The 17,655-nt window shown below is 42.2% G+C and overlaps 1 protein-coding gene across 1 annotated transcript in view; it reads left to right on the top strand.

The window, feature by feature from the left end:
- The first annotated feature begins 427 nt into the window (after positions 1-427).
- The window catches only part of DDX17 (DEAD-box helicase 17), a 19,911-nt gene continuing 2,683 nt past the window's right edge, over positions 428-17,655 (top strand). Inside the window, exons 1-13 of the mRNA XM_041481607.1 lie at positions 428-830; positions 4,908-5,058; positions 7,021-7,120; positions 7,258-7,391; positions 8,005-8,070; positions 8,372-8,513; positions 10,083-10,243; positions 10,332-10,504; positions 10,821-10,931; positions 11,375-11,436; positions 11,971-12,030; positions 16,256-16,495; positions 17,151-17,655. The exon at positions 17,151-17,655 is cut by the window's right edge and continues 2,683 nt beyond it. Of these exons, the coding sequence (XP_041337541.1) occupies positions 787-830; positions 4,908-5,058; positions 7,021-7,120; positions 7,258-7,391; positions 8,005-8,070; positions 8,372-8,513; positions 10,083-10,243; positions 10,332-10,504; positions 10,821-10,931; positions 11,375-11,436; positions 11,971-12,030; positions 16,256-16,495; positions 17,151-17,655 (1,949 nt within the window). The 5' untranslated portion in view covers positions 428-786. The remainder of the gene's footprint in view (positions 831-4,907; positions 5,059-7,020; positions 7,121-7,257; positions 7,392-8,004; positions 8,071-8,371; positions 8,514-10,082; positions 10,244-10,331; positions 10,505-10,820; positions 10,932-11,374; positions 11,437-11,970; positions 12,031-16,255; positions 16,496-17,150) is intronic.

Raw genomic sequence — 17,655 nt, 5'->3', positions numbered from 1 at the left:
CAACCCGCCGCCACCTCGGCGGAGCCCGTGGGCGAGTAGACCACGGGACGTATTCTTCAAACCGTCTGCGAATCCAGCGTAACCCTCCGGCCCGGCCTGCACGGTCCGCGTAAGAATGTTACGCCATGCGCACCGGGCTCTTCCCGACCTACGCCAGCCTGAGTTACGCACCTTGCGTTGGCCGTGCACTTACGTAACGTGCGCCTCGGCCCAGGTATTCCCTGCCCTGCAGAAGGGGTTACGGAGAGCGCTCCTTGCGCAGCTGACTTTGGGGAATAGCGTTACGCCTCCCCTCCGCCTTCTTCACGCAGGACCCCGACTCTAAGTAAAGAACGTTACGCACTTTTCGTAGCCCGCCTGCCACTGCACGGGGCGGTGTTTCGCCGAGCGCGCTTAGTGCGTAGTTGAGTTCCGTGAATAGGCGTAGGTGTTTCGGAGGGCCGCAGTTTGCGCAGCTCCGGGCTGCCCGTAACGTAAGCGGAGCGGGCCGGGGCGGCGGCGGCCATTTTGTGCCGGGAGCGCGGAGGAAGAAGACGCTGGTGTCTCCACACTGCCCGGGCCCTGGAGCCGACCGAGAGCCCCGCCGTTCCGGCCGCTGACGCCCAGCGGGTCTCGGACCCACTGACCACCTCTTCTCCTTTTGTGTCCCACCAAAGAGGCGAGGTGGCGCAAAGCGAGGCCTCCGAGGCGCAGCCGCCCCTGGCTGGACCCTCTCCCCGTACCCCCAGCCCCTCGCCGTCCCCACGGCCGGCGTTCCGCTGCCTCTCACCCACCCCTCCGGGGGCGATGAGAGGCTTCGGGGACCGGGGCCGCGACCGAGACCGCGGCGGGTAAGGGGGAGGGGGGGTCGGCACGGCGGGGGGGCGGTGGGGGAAGCCGAACGCTTGCGTTGGGGGGCGGGGGAAGGCCGCGGCTCGGGGGCTGTGTTTGGAGCGGCGGTGTTGGGGGAGCCAGAATCCCGTCTGTGGAGATTTCCCCCCCCACAGATTCTCGTGTGGGGGCGGGGGTAGTTGGAGGTTTATCTGTTCCCAAGGCGGGGTGGTGGGTTTTGAGTGTTTTGTGAGGTTTTAATTTTTTTTTTTTTTTAATTTAGCTTTTCCACCGTTCATGTGTCACTAGTTCTGAGCCTTGCTTGCAGTTTTAAGGCCTGCATCTACCCTGCCCCCTTAATTATTTTCTGCCAGCCTCCTTATTTACCCCGCGAGACCCGTGTCACCCTCCCCCCTACAAGCCACGAAGGTCTCGGTGGCCCTGGCAGGGCTGGCTGTCCTTCTGTCTGCCCTTCTGGTTGTCATTGCTCCTTCTGGACTTACTGGAAAGATGGCAGTGGGGGGAAGAGCTCTCTGAGCTGCGCTCCTAGGCTTACCGTGATAGGAAATGGGGTTGGAAACGCTGCCTTGCGGGGCACTTGGGCACTCGGGAGGGTGATCTCGGTCTGCCACGGTGCTGAGTTTACATCGTGCTGCAGAAATTGTTTGTGTGGTTCTGTAAAGGCCTAGTGCTTGATACTCTTGAATCTGTTATTTAAAGGAGGTTTGGCTTGCAAAAGGCTTTTGCAGGTTTGATTTGATGTGATTTTTTTTTTCTTGGGACAATGACAGCAATAAATACTGTGGTGTTATACTGGATAACTAGGTTGAGTCTCGAGGTTTTGAAGTGTTGAAAGTAGTAAGGTTTTCGTGCCAGGCCTTTTTAAAGAGAAAGTTAAAACTAATTTCTGAGAGTGGCATTTTCAGATCATGAGTAGTTCTCAAGGATTAGCAAAAAACATATAGTGTGGGTTCTGCTATGTGGTAAACTCGATCTCAATTAATGAGTCTTCTCTCCTTTTTTTTTTCCTTTTTTTTTTTTTTTTTTCTCCCTCGCTTCCTTTTCCTCCTGTTTTCCCTCGCCACTGGGAGATTAAAGAATATTTTGCTATGCATTGCAATGCACTTTGACATTCAGTTTCTTGTCAGCTGTGGAGGGAGATAGTTGTATCATTGCTTTATCTTACACCCACATTTAACATTCTGAAATTAAAAGATACTTTCATTTTTTTTTTCACAGAGAGGAGGGTTCTGGTGTTTTTCTGCTAAGAGATTTCCAGCTCAGTTTAACACAAGGACATTGGAGTAAGCGCTTTGGCAAGTCTGAGATAGATCAGACCACAGCTGTTTTTGGAGTTTAGTGAGTGAGTTTGAGTATGCAGATTTATATACAGTTACTTAAAAGAGCACTGGCCAGAGCGTTGCCACAACACTTGATGTGCCTTAAAATTAGTATTATTTAATTTTCTGTAAAGTCTTTAATTATAGTGGATGCTTCTCTTTTAGATCAGGAGTTTTGCATGAGTAAAAGAAGTGCCTACATGCTTCTTTGTGAAGTTTGTGGACATTTGCATGGAATTTTTTTCTTTTTTTTGCATATTATCCTGGAAGCTTTAATGCATTAGGATTCAATTTGTTACATACATCCTTTTAAGGTATGGAAATATTTGTAACCACTAACAACTATCTTGCTTCATAAATAACCTGTATAAAATATTGGGCCACCCAGTGTGCTGGTTCAGCACCTTTTGAGAGTTTATCAACCACTTCTTTTGTAGTCTAATCACATAAAAGGGTTCTAGTTTTCTCTTGTCAGGAATGAGCTGTAGGTGATTTCTTAGGATGGAAAATTGTTATGTTTTTCTCTGGAATGTATCAGATTTAGTCAGTTCTGTCCCAGAAGTGATGGCACCAGTAAAATTAGGGAACACTGTTTTGAGCCAGCCTGAATTTACCTTTGAAAAAAGAGCTGTTGGCAAACCAGGGAAATACTAGATTTAAGTCAGTTGAATTTGAATTGGAATCTCATTTGACTTGCAGTCAGAATGTGAAGTGTCAGTTACTGCTGGTTTAGCAACAGAACCCCCACAGAGGCAGCATTCAAGGGCTGCTGTAGGCTCCTTCCTTTCCTGGATACATGTCAGTATCCAGGCATGCTGTGTGTAAGAGTGGAGAGCTGTGACTATGTGCCTTCTGTGTAGAATATGTCATTTTCTCCCTCTGGGTAGCTTTGGAGCAAGTTCGTGGTGCCAGCTGTTGCAGTGCCCAGCCTTGCAGGCAGCCCTGTCATATGTTTCCTTTTCTAAGGGAACTCAGCAGCCCTTTGAACCTCTGGTGGACTTGAGTGAGGTTATGGGTTTTGTAGGAACTATTTTGTAGGAATTGTTGACATTTGTGGTAACAAATATATCACTGAAGGTGAATGCCCCTGTAAATTAAAGTCTGTGCATTTTTCTGTTCCTTTGTCCTGAAAGGAAACATAATGCTTAAATGCACTTTTGAAGTTGTGTTTCACAGTGTTTTTCATAAGAGAAAAGTTGATGGCTCTGCAGGCTGTCTGGGGGATCTGATAGACACACAGATGAGAAAATAAGGGATATTGATGGGAAAGGGAAGAAGGCTAAAGCACAGTTGGAACACAGCAGACATTTTAAAACTAGCTTAGCAGGTTTTAAGTTCAAGTTCAATTGTATCTACCATATACTTGGCCTTTCCAACAATTTAACCGCTTCTTCCTGCTAAAATGTTGATTTGAGTACAGTTTCTTTGGTCTCATTCACTGTAGTTTATAGTTTCCATAAGGAAGTGATTTAAAGAACCAATGTACTTAATGTTGATAATTCAGATTTTTTTTTTCAGCTCTTGTTTATTTTTTGGTAACTCTTCTACCCCCTGTTTCATCCACAAGTTACTTCTGTAAGAATGTTGCTTAGAGATTTTTGTTGCTTTCAGTTTATTTCATTACCATTTTTTTATTTACTAGTGGACTACCTGGGTAGGGTACAGATACTTTGGTTTTGCTGTCTAAAAGTTGTTTGAAATGGGCATGTCTCATTAATTCATGTTTTGCATAAAGCTGTACCTTTAGGACAAAAATGGACTTGATAGCATTTTGAAAAGTTCTTTCTGCTGAGTTGGTACAATACTGATGAAAGTGCTGTAACTTTTTTTTGGGGTGTGTTATTTTAAAGTGCAGTTCATGATATTTACAGTAAATAAACATATAATGCCACTGGGTTTTTAGTTACTCTTACAGCTTACTGCCACAAGCTCATGTTTTGACTATTGCATTAGCCAGTCATTACAGTTAGTTCTTACCTTCTGAAGTGTAATTAACTGGATAAAGAAAACTTAGAGAGAAGGAGCAATAACTTTAGAATTGTTCTGCTAGAACAGAATTTTTTTTGTGGGCATGAGCTTCTTACTCTCTTCAGTCTTTATCACAATGCATTTCAGAGAGGATATGATTTTTCCCAGGTTGTTTTTGTTTTGTTGGTTTTTTTTTTTTTTTCCTCCTGTTAAGCTGTGTTTTAAAAATAAGGTTTTTCTTTTTTTAAAAGTTGATAACAGAATTGCAGATGGACTTGCAGGCTTGGCTGGACTTGTTTACTTTCTGTTCTTCAGTCTGTTGTTTTTCATTTGAGGCATACTTCTTGATAGGAAGGAAGGGAGAGACGATATAGAGGGGGAGATAGTGAAACAGCTGTCTAGTGTAAAACTAACCTTGAGAGACAGAGAAGGAATTTGCAAGGAGAGATTTTTCTCATCCCTTTTATGTAACTGTTGTAAGTGCACTGTCAGTTTCAAGACAAATGCTATAGGTGTACAGCAGCCGTGTCCTAGAGGCAAGAGCTTTAAAGGGGTGAATTACAATAACATGGTTTTAGGATCAGAAACAACCCAAAGCAGCTTTGTTATTTCGAGAAGTTTTATACCATCATAGTGATTGGAGGGAGGTGACTTACTAGAATGTTGTGCTCATATGTCAGCTTGGGGAGAGCACAACAGAAAATGCTTAAGAAAATTCCACAGTAATTTTAGAATAGTTTTAAAGTACTGGTTATATTTTTTTAAAGTAACTAACATTCACATTCACAGGTTTGGAGCAAGTCGTGGAGGTCCTCTTCCTCCAAAGAAATTTGGTAATCCAGGGGAGCGTTTACGTAAGAAAAAATGGGATTTAAATGAACTGCCCAAGTTTGAGAAGAATTTTTATGTGGAACATCCGGAAGTGGCCAGGCTTACTCCAGTAAGTGCTATGTTGTCTACAATAGAAAATGTCACAAGCTGAAAAACTTGTCCTAGGAAGTCTGGGACAGCACATAAAGTAGAGCTGGTTCTTCATTAAGCTTGTTTGGCATGTGTGCTCTGCTGGATACTGGTTCTAGTTGCCTTTACTATTAAACATCAGCAAAGGATGTGCTTCTCTTCTTGATTGCTTTTATATGAGATAGTTTATGTTTTGTCATTCGTAATGCATCTTTATAGTGCTTGTCTGGTCTGGCAGTTTGTCAGTGAAGATAAAATTAGAGTTACAGTCCTGGAGAAGCCCTGGAAAAATGTAAGATAATGAACTAAAAGTGACAGAAATACATGAGAAAGGTTTGAAAGTAGTATTTTGTCGTAAGAGTAATTTGAGCTGAAAGAGGCCTTGGGGGACATCTCTAGTCTAATCCTCTGCTTAGAGCAGCACTAATGGTAGAACTAGAGCAGGTTGCTTAGTGCCTTGTCCTTTTGAGTTTGAATATCCTCAGAGATGAGGAGAATTTATATCTTCTCTGAGTGGCTGTCTCAGGGCTTAATGTTTCTCATGGGATTTTGAACATCTTTCCTATAGTGACCCATCCAGTAGTTGAAAGTAGCAGTTAAAGGTCACTGTTAGCCCAGTCTTTCCCAAGCTAAACAAATCCAGTGCTCCCAATATGTCTTCATATGGCCTGTACTGCAGCCTCCAGCTTTCCCCCATAATTGGACATGCCCTGTTAAAACAATGTCCTTGTCACACAGGGGGCTCAAAACCAGGTGCAGTACTCTGTGTTTACTCTGTAGATACAGAAATCTTCCTTTCCTACCAAACCTGAGTCTAGTCTACTCTTTGGTGCAATGTATTTTTATAATTAGAAATTAAGAGATTTTGTTCTTAACATGAGGCAACAAACAAACAAAATGTCATTATCTGATTGCATAGACTTACAAATCCGTATGTGAAATATGCATCAGTAATAAAGGAATTGAAGGAGGTATTAACTTCTAAAGATACCACAACTTGAGCTACTGAACCATGGTTTGCATCAGCTGCTGTAGCTGCCTTTGGCTTAGCCAGCTAAAAGGATTTTCACGTTTTCCCAGAAGTAATTTTCTTTTTTTGCCTTTTAATTCAAGCTCAAGGGATTCTTAGAAATACGGAGTCTGTTCCTTTGGATAAAGTGCATATTTGGTATTCCTGTGTCTCTATTGATTTCTAATAAGCATTACAATATGATCATGAATTGTCAGAAGAATGTTGCAAAGGGCAGTTGGACTTGAAAGACAACCTAGACAAAAATAAAACACTTCTTCTAATCCTGAAATTGTGTGGTTGTCTGCACATTTCAGAAATATTACAAGAAGTTCCTTAAAAGAATTGTGAGGGCCTAGGGTATCATTATGATGTTGTCAGAGCTTCTTTCATTCTCTGAAGCATTCCAAGCAACATTTGAGTTGCAAATTATCCAGCAAGAACTCTGTATTTATCTGCCTCTGGAATGTGTTAATTGATGGAGAAAGACTGCTCTGCCTTCTGTTCATGGCATATTAGGACCTATTTAGTTTGTTTAATTGTTAGCACTGTCACATAAAGCATATTTCTTATCCTGTGTTTCTAATCACTTTTCAAACTGTTGGTCATTTCTGGCTTCTGGAAAAAGTGTAATTCCTAAAAATATTCCTTTAACATACTTTTCATTTAGAAGGGCTGGTCGTAAGAAGAGATTGACATTTGTCCTTGTAGGCTATGTAGAGAGTTCATACCTCTGACTATCAGAGAATCCGTACAATAACTCAGACTTAAAGTCTTTAGGAAAACAGTCTTTTCTAGATCTCTGTTTGAATTTAGTTCTCTAACAAAGCTGTTATCCAGAGGCGAGAAGAGAGTTAGTAGTTAGAAACATGCACTTTAAGTCCCTGCTGATACTTGACTTTTTTTTTTTTTTCTTCCTTTTTTCATAAATAGTATGAAGTTGAAGAGTTGCGAAGGAAGAAGGAGATAACAATTCGGGGAATGGAGGGCTGCCCCAAGCCGGTGTTTGCCTTCCACCAGTGTAGCTTTCCGCGTAAGTATTTTTGCCATCTTTAAGATCATGAAGATTGCTCAGAAAATACCTGAACAGTTGCTGGTTGTATTCTCTAGGAGGTTCTCTAAAGCCTCAGTTATCCTTTAAGGAATTTATTCTTTTCTTGAATTCTGAAGAGTATGTGATGGATGCCTTGATGGACCAGAACTTCACAGAACCCACGCCGATTCAGTGCCAAGGCTTTCCCCTAGCCCTCAGCGGTCGTGACATGGTGGGCATTGCACAGACCGGCTCTGGGAAGACACTAGCAGTGCGTATTCTTTCCTTTCATTTCTCCAGCTAGCTTTCCTGGTCACCCAGTAGAAATTACCTGTGAGTTAGTTTTTGGGTTTGCCAGTACTAGCAGTGGGATGATTACATTTTTAAAGCTTCTTGTATTGCATCATGAGGGACGCTTGAGTTTCAGCTCAGCTACAAGCCTGTTGTATTCACAGGTGTGTGTTTTGTGCATCTTCCTGTTTGGATGCTTAGTCAGTTCTCTTTGGTCTATGCTTACATTGTGGTTTAAAAAAAAAGGATGTTCTCTTTAGCACACTTGTTTTATAAACTACACAGGTTAAAATAAAAAAAATGGTTTAATTTAAGCATAGACATTAATTTTAACTGCAGTGTTAAAAAGGATTTTTATCCTTTATGAAAAACATTGGTTAAGATAATGATTACTCCATTCTGCTAACTTACACTCCAAATTGAAGCAAGCCTTCCTTTCAGAGGTGCTGAGCAGCCAGTTTTTGTGCTTATGCCAAAGTGGATGCAGTTGATCAGCAGCTCTGAAAATCTGTTCTGCTTGGTAAATGCAAGTATCTGGTTTTGCAGAATCACAATTTGTATATATTATAGAATACTGTTTCCTTCTCTTTTAGTACTTGTTGCCTGCAATTGTTCACATCAACCATCAGCCATATTTGGAGAGAGGGGATGGCCCAATTGTAAGTGGTTGTTGATTCTCTGCGTTTTGTGTGTATGGCATGACATTGTTAGTGAGATGGTGCTTTATTTAATTGCTGTATCAGAATAGTAGTTTTTCCTATCCTATTCCTATCAGAACAGGAATTTTTACTATCACAATGTGAGCATCCCACTCAGTTGAAATTCTGTGCAATTGCTGATGTAGTCTAAAGATATTTAAATGTTTCAGCTAATAAAGAGCAGATGGTCCAACTTTGCTTATGGTTTTATGTTAGGGATGTGTATGCAGCTTGACTCTTCCTGAATAATTTCCTTTTGCAGTGTCTGGTTCTGGCACCTACTAGAGAGTTGGCCCAGCAAGTGCAGCAGGTTGCTGATGATTATGGCAAATGTTCAAGACTGAAGAGTACCTGCATATATGGCGGAGCACCCAAAGGCCCCCAGATCAGAGATTTAGAAAGAGGTAATTTTAAAATGGGTGCTTGCAGTTTCTGGAGGAAGTGGTATTGTAAAGTTGCTGTAAAAATAAAACTTCTCAAAACCTGTCTGGAAGGGGGTGAGGGTGAGCGAGTGCCTCGTTTTCCAGTTGCAGTGACAGTTCATGAGGTAGTTCTCTTCTTTGCTGTGTAGTGACTTGGATATTAGATTTTCTTTTTGTTTGCTCTTTGAACATTCCACTTGTGAAGGTCATCAGGGTGTAGAAAGGAAGGAAGAGAACTTCACAGAAAGACAACAGGTTATTTTAAGGAAATGCAATGCCAGCATGTTTAAGGAAGGCTTTTTCTTAAGGCAGATTACAAATTTTCTGCCTTTGTTCATTCAAATATTCAGACTTTGTTTCTGAATATATAGAAGCGTCTTTGAACAGGAGCAGGAGCAGTGAGTGATTTTGCTTTGGTCGCAGCTTTTTTTTGGTAGTTTTTGTTGTTTGGTTTTTTTAAAATTATTCTTAAGCACTAAGCACTATGTACCCTGTAAGCAACCACTGTAACATGGTAGTGTTTCAGTGATCTATAATTTCAAATTCAGGAATGTGCTGATGGCTTCCATCTTCACCATATAAAGTGTAATGGAATTACATGAAAAGATGAAAGAATTGTTATCAAGGCAGATATGCATACAGATCTAGTCAAGAAAACAGAAAATTTAGCTTACCACTGCAGTTCACAGGGTCCTTACTGCAAACTGCAGCAGTGGGACAAAGGCATGCATGGTGGAGGTCTGTGGGATATCTCTGTTCAAGAAAACAGTTACTTTCCAACTCAAGCCCAGCATCTTCAGTGGAAGAGTCCTTGGGAGGATCAGCGTGCTGGGTTTTTGCACGCCTTTTTGGAGTGCTGTAAAATGGATATTCTGCATAAAGAAAATCCTTTTCATGCCTCTTCTTCCTGAAACTTACCTTCTGTGGACATTTCAATTACACTGAAATACTTGCCTGTAAAATTTGGGAATTGGTGGAAACCAGGTCTTTCTTTAAAGGAGTGTGTAAATCGCCCAACCTGGTGTTCGTTAGGAATATTTGAACTCTCTTCTTATCCCCACAAACATTGGTAGGATGGTTGTCTCGCTGTTGGTGCATAATTGCTCAGTATTAAAGTCCATGCTTTGGCTTTATATGTTAAAAAAAAAGTGAAAGTAATTTGACCCATACAGCAAGAAGAGCAGTTCATGTTTGAAAATGACACCTCCCTGGACTGCGTAAATCTGGATGAAAGTGGTTCAGGCTTGAGTAGAAGCTTACTTCATTTCTAATTTTTGGATAGCTCTTCACAGGTGTTCTCTGGTAGTAACCTTTTAATTTCTGTACTGCATTTGTTATTCTAATGGCACTGTAACAGTAATTTCAGAATGGAAAAAAATATTAAACAGAACTAGGGCTTCTACTGAAGTGACTCAGTCTTGGGTACGAATGAGGGTGGTGTTTTTTTTTTTTTTAAACAATTTTGCTCTGGAAGGTGATTCATTCTGACTAAAAATACCAGTTGACATTCAAATGAAGAGCCTTACTCTTTTTCCTTGTTCTCTTCTGAAGGTGTGGAGATCTGCATTGCTACACCAGGTCGCTTGATTGACTTCCTTGAAGCTGGAAAGACCAACCTTCGTCGGTGTACATACCTGGTGCTGGATGAAGCTGACAGAATGTTGGACATGGGATTTGAACCACAAATTCGTAAAATTGTTGACCAGATAAGAGTGCGTGATCCTTTTAGAAGGACAGTTTCCTTTGTTTTCCTGTTTGAAATCTAGAACTATAAACAAATCTGTTTTCCCTTTTCCTTAGCCTGACCGCCAGACTCTGATGTGGAGTGCCACCTGGCCTAAAGAAGTGCGCCAGCTTGCTGAGGACTTCCTGCAGGACTATGTTCAGATCAATGTGGGAAACCTGGAGCTAAGTGCCAACCACAATATCCTGCAGATAGTGGATGTATGCATGGAAAGCGAGAAAGACCATAAGTAAGCTGGTGTTCCCACCATTTCGCTTTCTTTGGTTGTACTTCAAAGTCTGCAATGCTTTGTAAGCCTACTAGGAATTCTAAATATTGAAGTTACTTGTAGTACTATTTAACCTTTGAGTGCTACAAAGTCGGTCTTGTAGTTAACTAATTCTTGTGTATATGTTGACCATACCTCTGTAAACCAGCAGAAATTCTGTGTGATACTGACTAAGTTACATGGATGTGTGTTGTCTACGTCCTCAATATCTCTTGGGAGAGAGATCCTGTATTCTGGTATGTGTGGCTAAACATCTTGGCTCTCATGTCTGTTTTAGACTGATACAGCTGATGGAAGAAATCATGGCAGAGAAGGAAAACAAGACTATCATCTTTGTGGAGACAAAGAGGCGGTGTGATGATCTCACTCGAAGGATGCGCAGAGATGGGTGATTAGCTTCTCCCCTTCCTCCACTTTTTTTCTAGTGGGAAACAAAAATCGTAATCAAAAGCAGTAAGGTTTAAATGTTTGTTGTTGGGAGCAACTTATCCATTATTTCCTTGGCTGAATTCAGTCATTGTTTCCCAGAAGATTCCACTTCATCAAAGCATTAGTACAAGAGAGAGTGTTTCTAAGTGGTGCAGCTTTTTTAGTGTATCAGAATCCCGATACGCTGATGGGGACTGTATCAATATAGCAAACGTGATTTGGCTTGAATGGTTGTTTTTGTGTGTAGTGGGTTTACAGTACACATGCTGGGTAGCTAGATGCCAGAGAATAAAATATTTCTCAAATCTTAGTTTTTGCCTTTTAAACAAAATGCTAATAAAGCTCTGTTTTCTTTAATGTGTGTACTTTCTGTCTATACTGATGTACATCTCTGTTTGGCAGTTGGCCAGCCATGTGTATCCATGGAGACAAGAGTCAGCCAGAAAGAGATTGGGTGCTTAATGGTGAGTCCATCACTGACAGGATAATAACTTGGGCTGCTGAACCTAATTTACCTAGACGTATTTTTCTCTGGTCTGGGTTTTTTTTTTTTTTTTTTTTTTTTTTTTTTTTTTTTTTTTTTTTTTTTTTTTTTTTTTTTTTTTTTGTGGTGTTTTTGTTTGTTTGGGTTTTTGTTGGTTTTTTGGGGGTTTTTTTGGTTTTTTTTTTGGTTGGTTGTAGGGTTTTTTTGTTGGTTTGTTGTTTTTTTTTATCTCTAGACCAAATAGACACCTGTAAAAGGACTTCTTATGCCTCTGTGCTCTTAATTTCAGTATTTTTTCCTTTTTTTTTGTTTGTTTTGATAAAACAAAGTGGGAAAATTGCTTAACGCAGCTGGATTTTGAAAAATCGGTGAGGCATTATATCCTGACTTGTGGGGGTTTCTGGAATTGTCCCACCTTACCTAGCTTCTGGAAAATGAGCATTTAATATAAATCAAATTCAGGTAACTTTATAATTTTGGAAAATCTTACTTCATAGCATGCTTTGTTTTACAGAGTTTCGTTCTGGAAAGGCTCCTATCCTCATTGCTACCGACGTTGCATCTCGTGGGCTAGGTTTGTACACATAGACCACTCTTGCCTACTGCTGCATATTTTTCTTCTTTGGACTGAAAAACGTTTCTTTAAAAAAAAAAAAAATTCAAAGCGTGATTTTCCCCCACATGTGAAATACGTTTTTTAACATTAATCTTTTTTTTTTCTTTCATATTCAAAGTCTCTTCCTGCTCCTAATGAACAGGCTTTGGTCTGCAGCAAGGCCTAGGCATGACCAATCGATCGCCAAGAGGGAGAAGAGACGTCCAATTATGCAACCCAACCCTTCCACCACACTCACTTCTTCCCCCAATCCAGCTTTTGTAGCTGGATGCTAGGGATGGATTGCTCTCAGTTCAGAGCTTGTCAGATAAAGTTCAAATAGGAAGTTGTGGGAGAGCATTTCGACAGCAAATAGCGAATATTCTCCCCGTATGGCACACCACAGATTTGAACATACCAACCCCAGTGTACATGCATGTTTACCCTGCAGATGTATTCACATCTGAGAAAGCACTGCTCCAGATCTTTGCTCTTGACATGTAACCTTCCCTCCTCCTCTGTGTTCCTTCTAGGCAGGACCACTGAGATGATATATGGCCGTTAACATCTTGTTACCCAGCTGTGTAATTGAATCAAAATCGCACAGCTCTGTTCTGGTGGTATGAAAATGATCTGTCTGGATGCACCAGTTGTGCCCCCTTTTATAATAAGCATATTTGTGTTGTGCAGCACCATGTGCTGAACACAGTCCTTATGCATCTGCCCACTCTAGAAGAGGAGGATGGCTGCTGAAGTGCTCTGAGTTTAATAACAGATGTTGAATACTCTGCCCACCCTGAGTATGGTAGACGGTAAACTACTTGAGAGTCAGTATCTCATTGTAGTAAACTCTAGACAAAATGACTGCAAATGGGTGGAGATTTAACTCAGAGAATCTAGGCTGTTGAAAGCCTCAGTTACCTGAGTGCTCTTTGTATGCTGAAAGGGTGGCTGTGCTGTGCATCATATGGTCACTTTAATGCAGGCAGACCATTAACAGACTTGGCAGCCTTTGTTCACACAACCTTCACCCCTCCTTCCCCTCCCCCCTCAAAAAATGTCCAGCACTTCCTCAGGAAGTGATTATATGGACTTCAGTCTCTGCCCTCTAGGGTCATGTCTGGACCTGTGCAGTTAGAACTTGGGCCTGTTGGGAGAAGGGACTGAGGCCTGAAACCAGTTTGTATGAAAGAGAGCTGCTTTCTCTAGCAGCATTTTTTAAACAGGCTTGCTATGTGCTGGTAGCTTCTTTGTGCATCTTGCCTAGACATTTAAAACAGCCTCAACCCCCTCAAAAAAAAAAAAAAAAAAAAAACAACAAAAAAACAACACTCTCCCCCAAAACGACTCAATTGGATAACACTTCAGAAAACAATCCCCTCACTTCCCATCGTCCACTTCACCCAAGCTAAGGGGGAAAGGTATCAGAGTCTGTTTCTTGTTACTGAACAACATCTCTACTTGTTTTGGGGCCCTGAGTTTGCTGCTTAAAGTAAGTCACTTAACTGGCAAACTTCTGGACGACTTCCTCCAAGATCCTGGAAAGTGAAGGCTTCTACCTAAATAACATAAAACAGGGGCGCGCGCCTTTTGGCTGAGTCACCAGGGCTTTCCCTCTTCCTAATGGAACATTGGTTTCAAAAAAGCTTCTTTCAGGTAAGTTCTGAGTCCCGTAATGACTTCTTTGTGATAATTCCCTGGAGTGAGGTCCTCTCTCTGCGCTGATTTTTTTTTTTTTGGTGGTGTTTTTTTTTTTTTTTTGGTTTTTTTTTTGTTCAGTCTATTAAATTAAAAACATTGAATTTGTTTTGTTTTGTTTAACAGAAGCTTTGATATCAGCTGCAGATAATTCTCAGTGCAGGGGTGGGGGTACATCTACAATGACGGTCTAAACAGCTCTCTAGACTAGCATGTTTGCTAGTTTATATCTGTCCCATTTAATAATTGGAGACTGTCTGTGCCATAGGGTGTTCTGATGGTCTGACAAAAGGGAATGTTTCCCAGGTAGCTGTCAAAAATTATTTACAGTCTCCATTCCTGATCCTGCTACATTATCTTCTAAAAGTGCAGGAGGATTGCGAGTGGGCACAAACACTTGGGAGCACGCTAGACTGGAGAAGCTGAGTCTTGTGCACGCTCTGGTCTTCAGCAAGCTGCGTGCTCTACCAGGACCACTTTCTAGTCTGGAAAACACCCTTGCATCTTCCTCTTCTGCCTTCCCATTCTTTCTGCTCCTCCCCAGTCAAGTCAGTTCTGTCTGCATTGGTAGCTACAGTTCCTTGTGCTTTCTGACAGGAAAGCACATCCTTGTATCCTCTCTGGTAATTCAAGTCACTTGCTACTGGATGTGCAAAACGGGACTGGCTAAGGACCGTGTAGCCTGGAGCTTGTCAGTCTAGCTACACCCTGGCTGTGAAGATGCAATCTGTCACACGTACTCCTCTATACTTCACTTTCCCTTTTTAAAAAAACTGTTGCATCAAGGACCCTAGCTGGAGACTCGCGCAGCCCCCTGTGAAACCTGCCTTCTCACTCCCTTTTTTTGGTGTGATTCAGGACTTTGGAGTCAGCAAAGACTGAGGAGCCCCCCCTTTGCTGTAATAAGAAACAGACATAAAGTCCCCCTCTTGTCACAACAACCCTCAATGTTTTTATTTTTCCTTCAACCCCTTTGAAATTGATGCAGTCTGGGCAATAGATGCAGTCTGACCCTTTGGATGTAATTTTTGTATCTTCATTTTTTTGACAATTGCCCCTAAGAGCCCCAAATAGGGGACAAAAAGCGTTGGAGGACCTGAAACTTTTACCTGAGCCCAGGTTCTCCGGCGCTTCCCAACCAAATGGGGCTACAGAGAAGCGTCTAAGCCAGTTCACAGAGCGAGCGTGTGTGGGGACTTCTCGCTGCCACGGACCCTTGATGCATGCTCCCCGCGCTCCAGTGGTCCCGTGTCAGAGGGCGGAGTTTTCGAAAGGAGGCCGCCAAAAATAAAAGGCAAAGAGACGGGATCGGCTGCAGCGGTTTCCCACAGGAGGAGGGAGTGTGCATCGGTCTGGTAACAAACAGAGAATGTTTCTCTCTTTAAAACAAAACAAAAGAGGAAAGGAAATCACAAAAATCTGTGTTTTATCTTGGATATTTTCAGAATATTCTTGTTAAAATGCAGATTTAAATTTTTTTTTTATGAGCTGTTAGGGCTCTTACTGTAGAACGGCGCATTTGAAAAGACTGTTATAATATAGCAGATAGGTGCTCTTGGTACTTAAGGTCCTTTCACTGAAGCATTGCACTAACATTTACGTGCTTTCTGTCACATAGGTTTACAAAGTCTTGTCTTAAAATACACAATTCATAAGTTGTAAATTTTAAAACTGTTTTGCCTACAAAGCCATTTGGATAATTTTATTTCCTGCTTCCATTTGAACTGGAAGTAGGGAATTGCTTACAGAACTCAGATTTTCCAAATTGTGCAAGCTTACCAGAACTGGACAGAGCAGCACAGAAATGTTAGTGCAAAGCATTCTAGTGATAACTACAAAGCTAAGTTAAGATACTTTAGGTCTGAATAATTTTTAATGAGTTGGCTGAGTAAAACTAATGTAATTTGAATGCCTAAAGCTTTAGGGTAGGGCAGTTAATTCACTGTATTTTATTAGTACTGTAAAAGTAAATATTTTTAAGACTGTTTTTTATTTCATGTTGCCGAGCGGAAGGTAAGTGATCTCATTACTGTTATTTTTTGTTAGACTTCTCCCAACAGAGTAAAAGCTTTACCATGGCAGTTCTGCCCTTCCTCCACCCCAGTTTGCTCTGTCTGATGGTGACATTTTCACTTTACAGATTGTGTTAAAAAGAAATACGAAATTCAGTTAACTTGTTCACAAACATCAGTGTCTTTGACACAAGAAGACAGAGAAATGCATTCCGGGGAGGATGACTTTGAGTGCAGGGCAAAGCTGCTTTAAAATTGCCATTCTTTTTCAGGACACTGACCTTTGTTCCTGATGATCTTAATTTCAGTCTTCTACTCTTTTGGGATGAGTCTGTCTTGTATTTATTCTGTGCAATTACTAACTTGGTATTTTTTTTTCTTATTACTGTCACCTGCATTCGTGCTCCCCACCTTTCGTTGGCACGTCCTCTCTTCTTCTCCCCTTTCCTCAACCCCACCCTTTCACTGTGCTTCGCTCCTGGGCACTTCACAAGACGTGGAAGATGTTAAATTTGTGATAAACTACGACTATCCGAACAGCTCCGAAGATTACGTGCACCGTATTGGCCGTACTGCACGTAGTACCAACAAAGGTACTGCCTACACCTTCTTCACACCAGGAAACCTGAAACAAGCCAGGGAGCTTATTAAAGTCTTGGAAGAAGCCAATCAAGCCATCAATCCAAAGCTGATGCAGCTTGTGGACCACAGAGGAGGAGGAGGAGGTGGTGGAGGTAATGGCACAAGGGAGAAGGGCTACACAGGGGATACCTTCCCCATTTTGAGGGAGGGGATGTTACGAGAGGGTAGGGAAGTAGTAAGTGTAGGTCTAAGATAACCCATTAGTAATAAAGCTGTTCTGTACTTGAGGTCCCAACGCTTCATGTGGACATAGTACTTCTGTCCGAAGAGAGAGGCAGTGCCTTGTTTTACCTTAGATGTAGAATTTTTTTCTCTCGTAAGGTCCTCAGGGAGCTGATTTTGTGTGAAGTAATTACTTCCTCACAGCTCCTACTAAGGACAGGCAACAAGGTGTATGTCCAAAATTGAAATCAGTAAAGGGATACACTGAATTTCAGGAGCTGACACACCTTTTCTTCCCATTCCCTGAAGGAGTAAGAAGTTTCCTTATACTTCCAAATGAGTCCTGAATTTCTTCTGTTTCTTTGTCTCCAAGCACATACATAAAGAACCCTTGTTAAATTTCACGTTTACACCTTGAGCAAAATCAGGAGGCCTATGCATAAAAGTTACAGTCAGTCAGAAGAAGGTGCTCCTTGGGAGCAAAATCCGGAGGTATTGAAGGGGGAGAAAGGGTGGCGTAAGTGTACCAGAGATCATTGTTTAAGACTTGTTTGTGGTACTAAATCCTAATGTATCCATCGCCAGGAGGTCGTTCTCGTTACCGAACGAGCAGTTCGGTAAACAACCCTAACCTGATGTACCAGGAAGAGTGTGACAGGAGGCTCCGGGGAGTGAAAGAGGGCCGGAGAGACTCAGGTGGCTTCAGAGACCGTGAGCGTGGTGAAAGTTATGCCAACGGAGCCAACAAGACCTATGGCAGTGCCTACGGGAGCCCAAATTCTGCTTTTGGGGCAGCACAGAGCCAGTATGGTTACACTCAAGGGAGCTATGGAGCAGCTGCCTATGGCACGAGTGGCTATGGCACTGCAGAGTACAGTGCTAGTGGCTATGGTGCCAGCACCACAGCTGCCACAGCTGGGAGAACCTCACAGAGCACTACCCAACAGCAGTATGCAGGGATGGTGGGGCGCTCGGGCCAGCAGCCACAGCCGCTCATGTCACAACAGTTTCCGCAGCCCCCTGCCACTAACGTGATGGGCTATATGGGACAGACTGCCACCTACCAGTACCCGCCCCCTCCCCCGCCCCC

The sequence above is a fragment of the Pyrgilauda ruficollis genome, unplaced genomic scaffold (genome assembly GCF_017590135.1).
Source record: "Pyrgilauda ruficollis isolate IOZ18807 unplaced genomic scaffold, ASM1759013v1 scaffold56, whole genome shotgun sequence".
NCBI lineage: Eukaryota > Metazoa > Chordata > Aves > Passeriformes > Passeridae > Pyrgilauda > Pyrgilauda ruficollis.
Note: the sequence above shows the minus strand (reverse complement) of the source record. Positions and strands in the feature narration are given on the sequence as shown.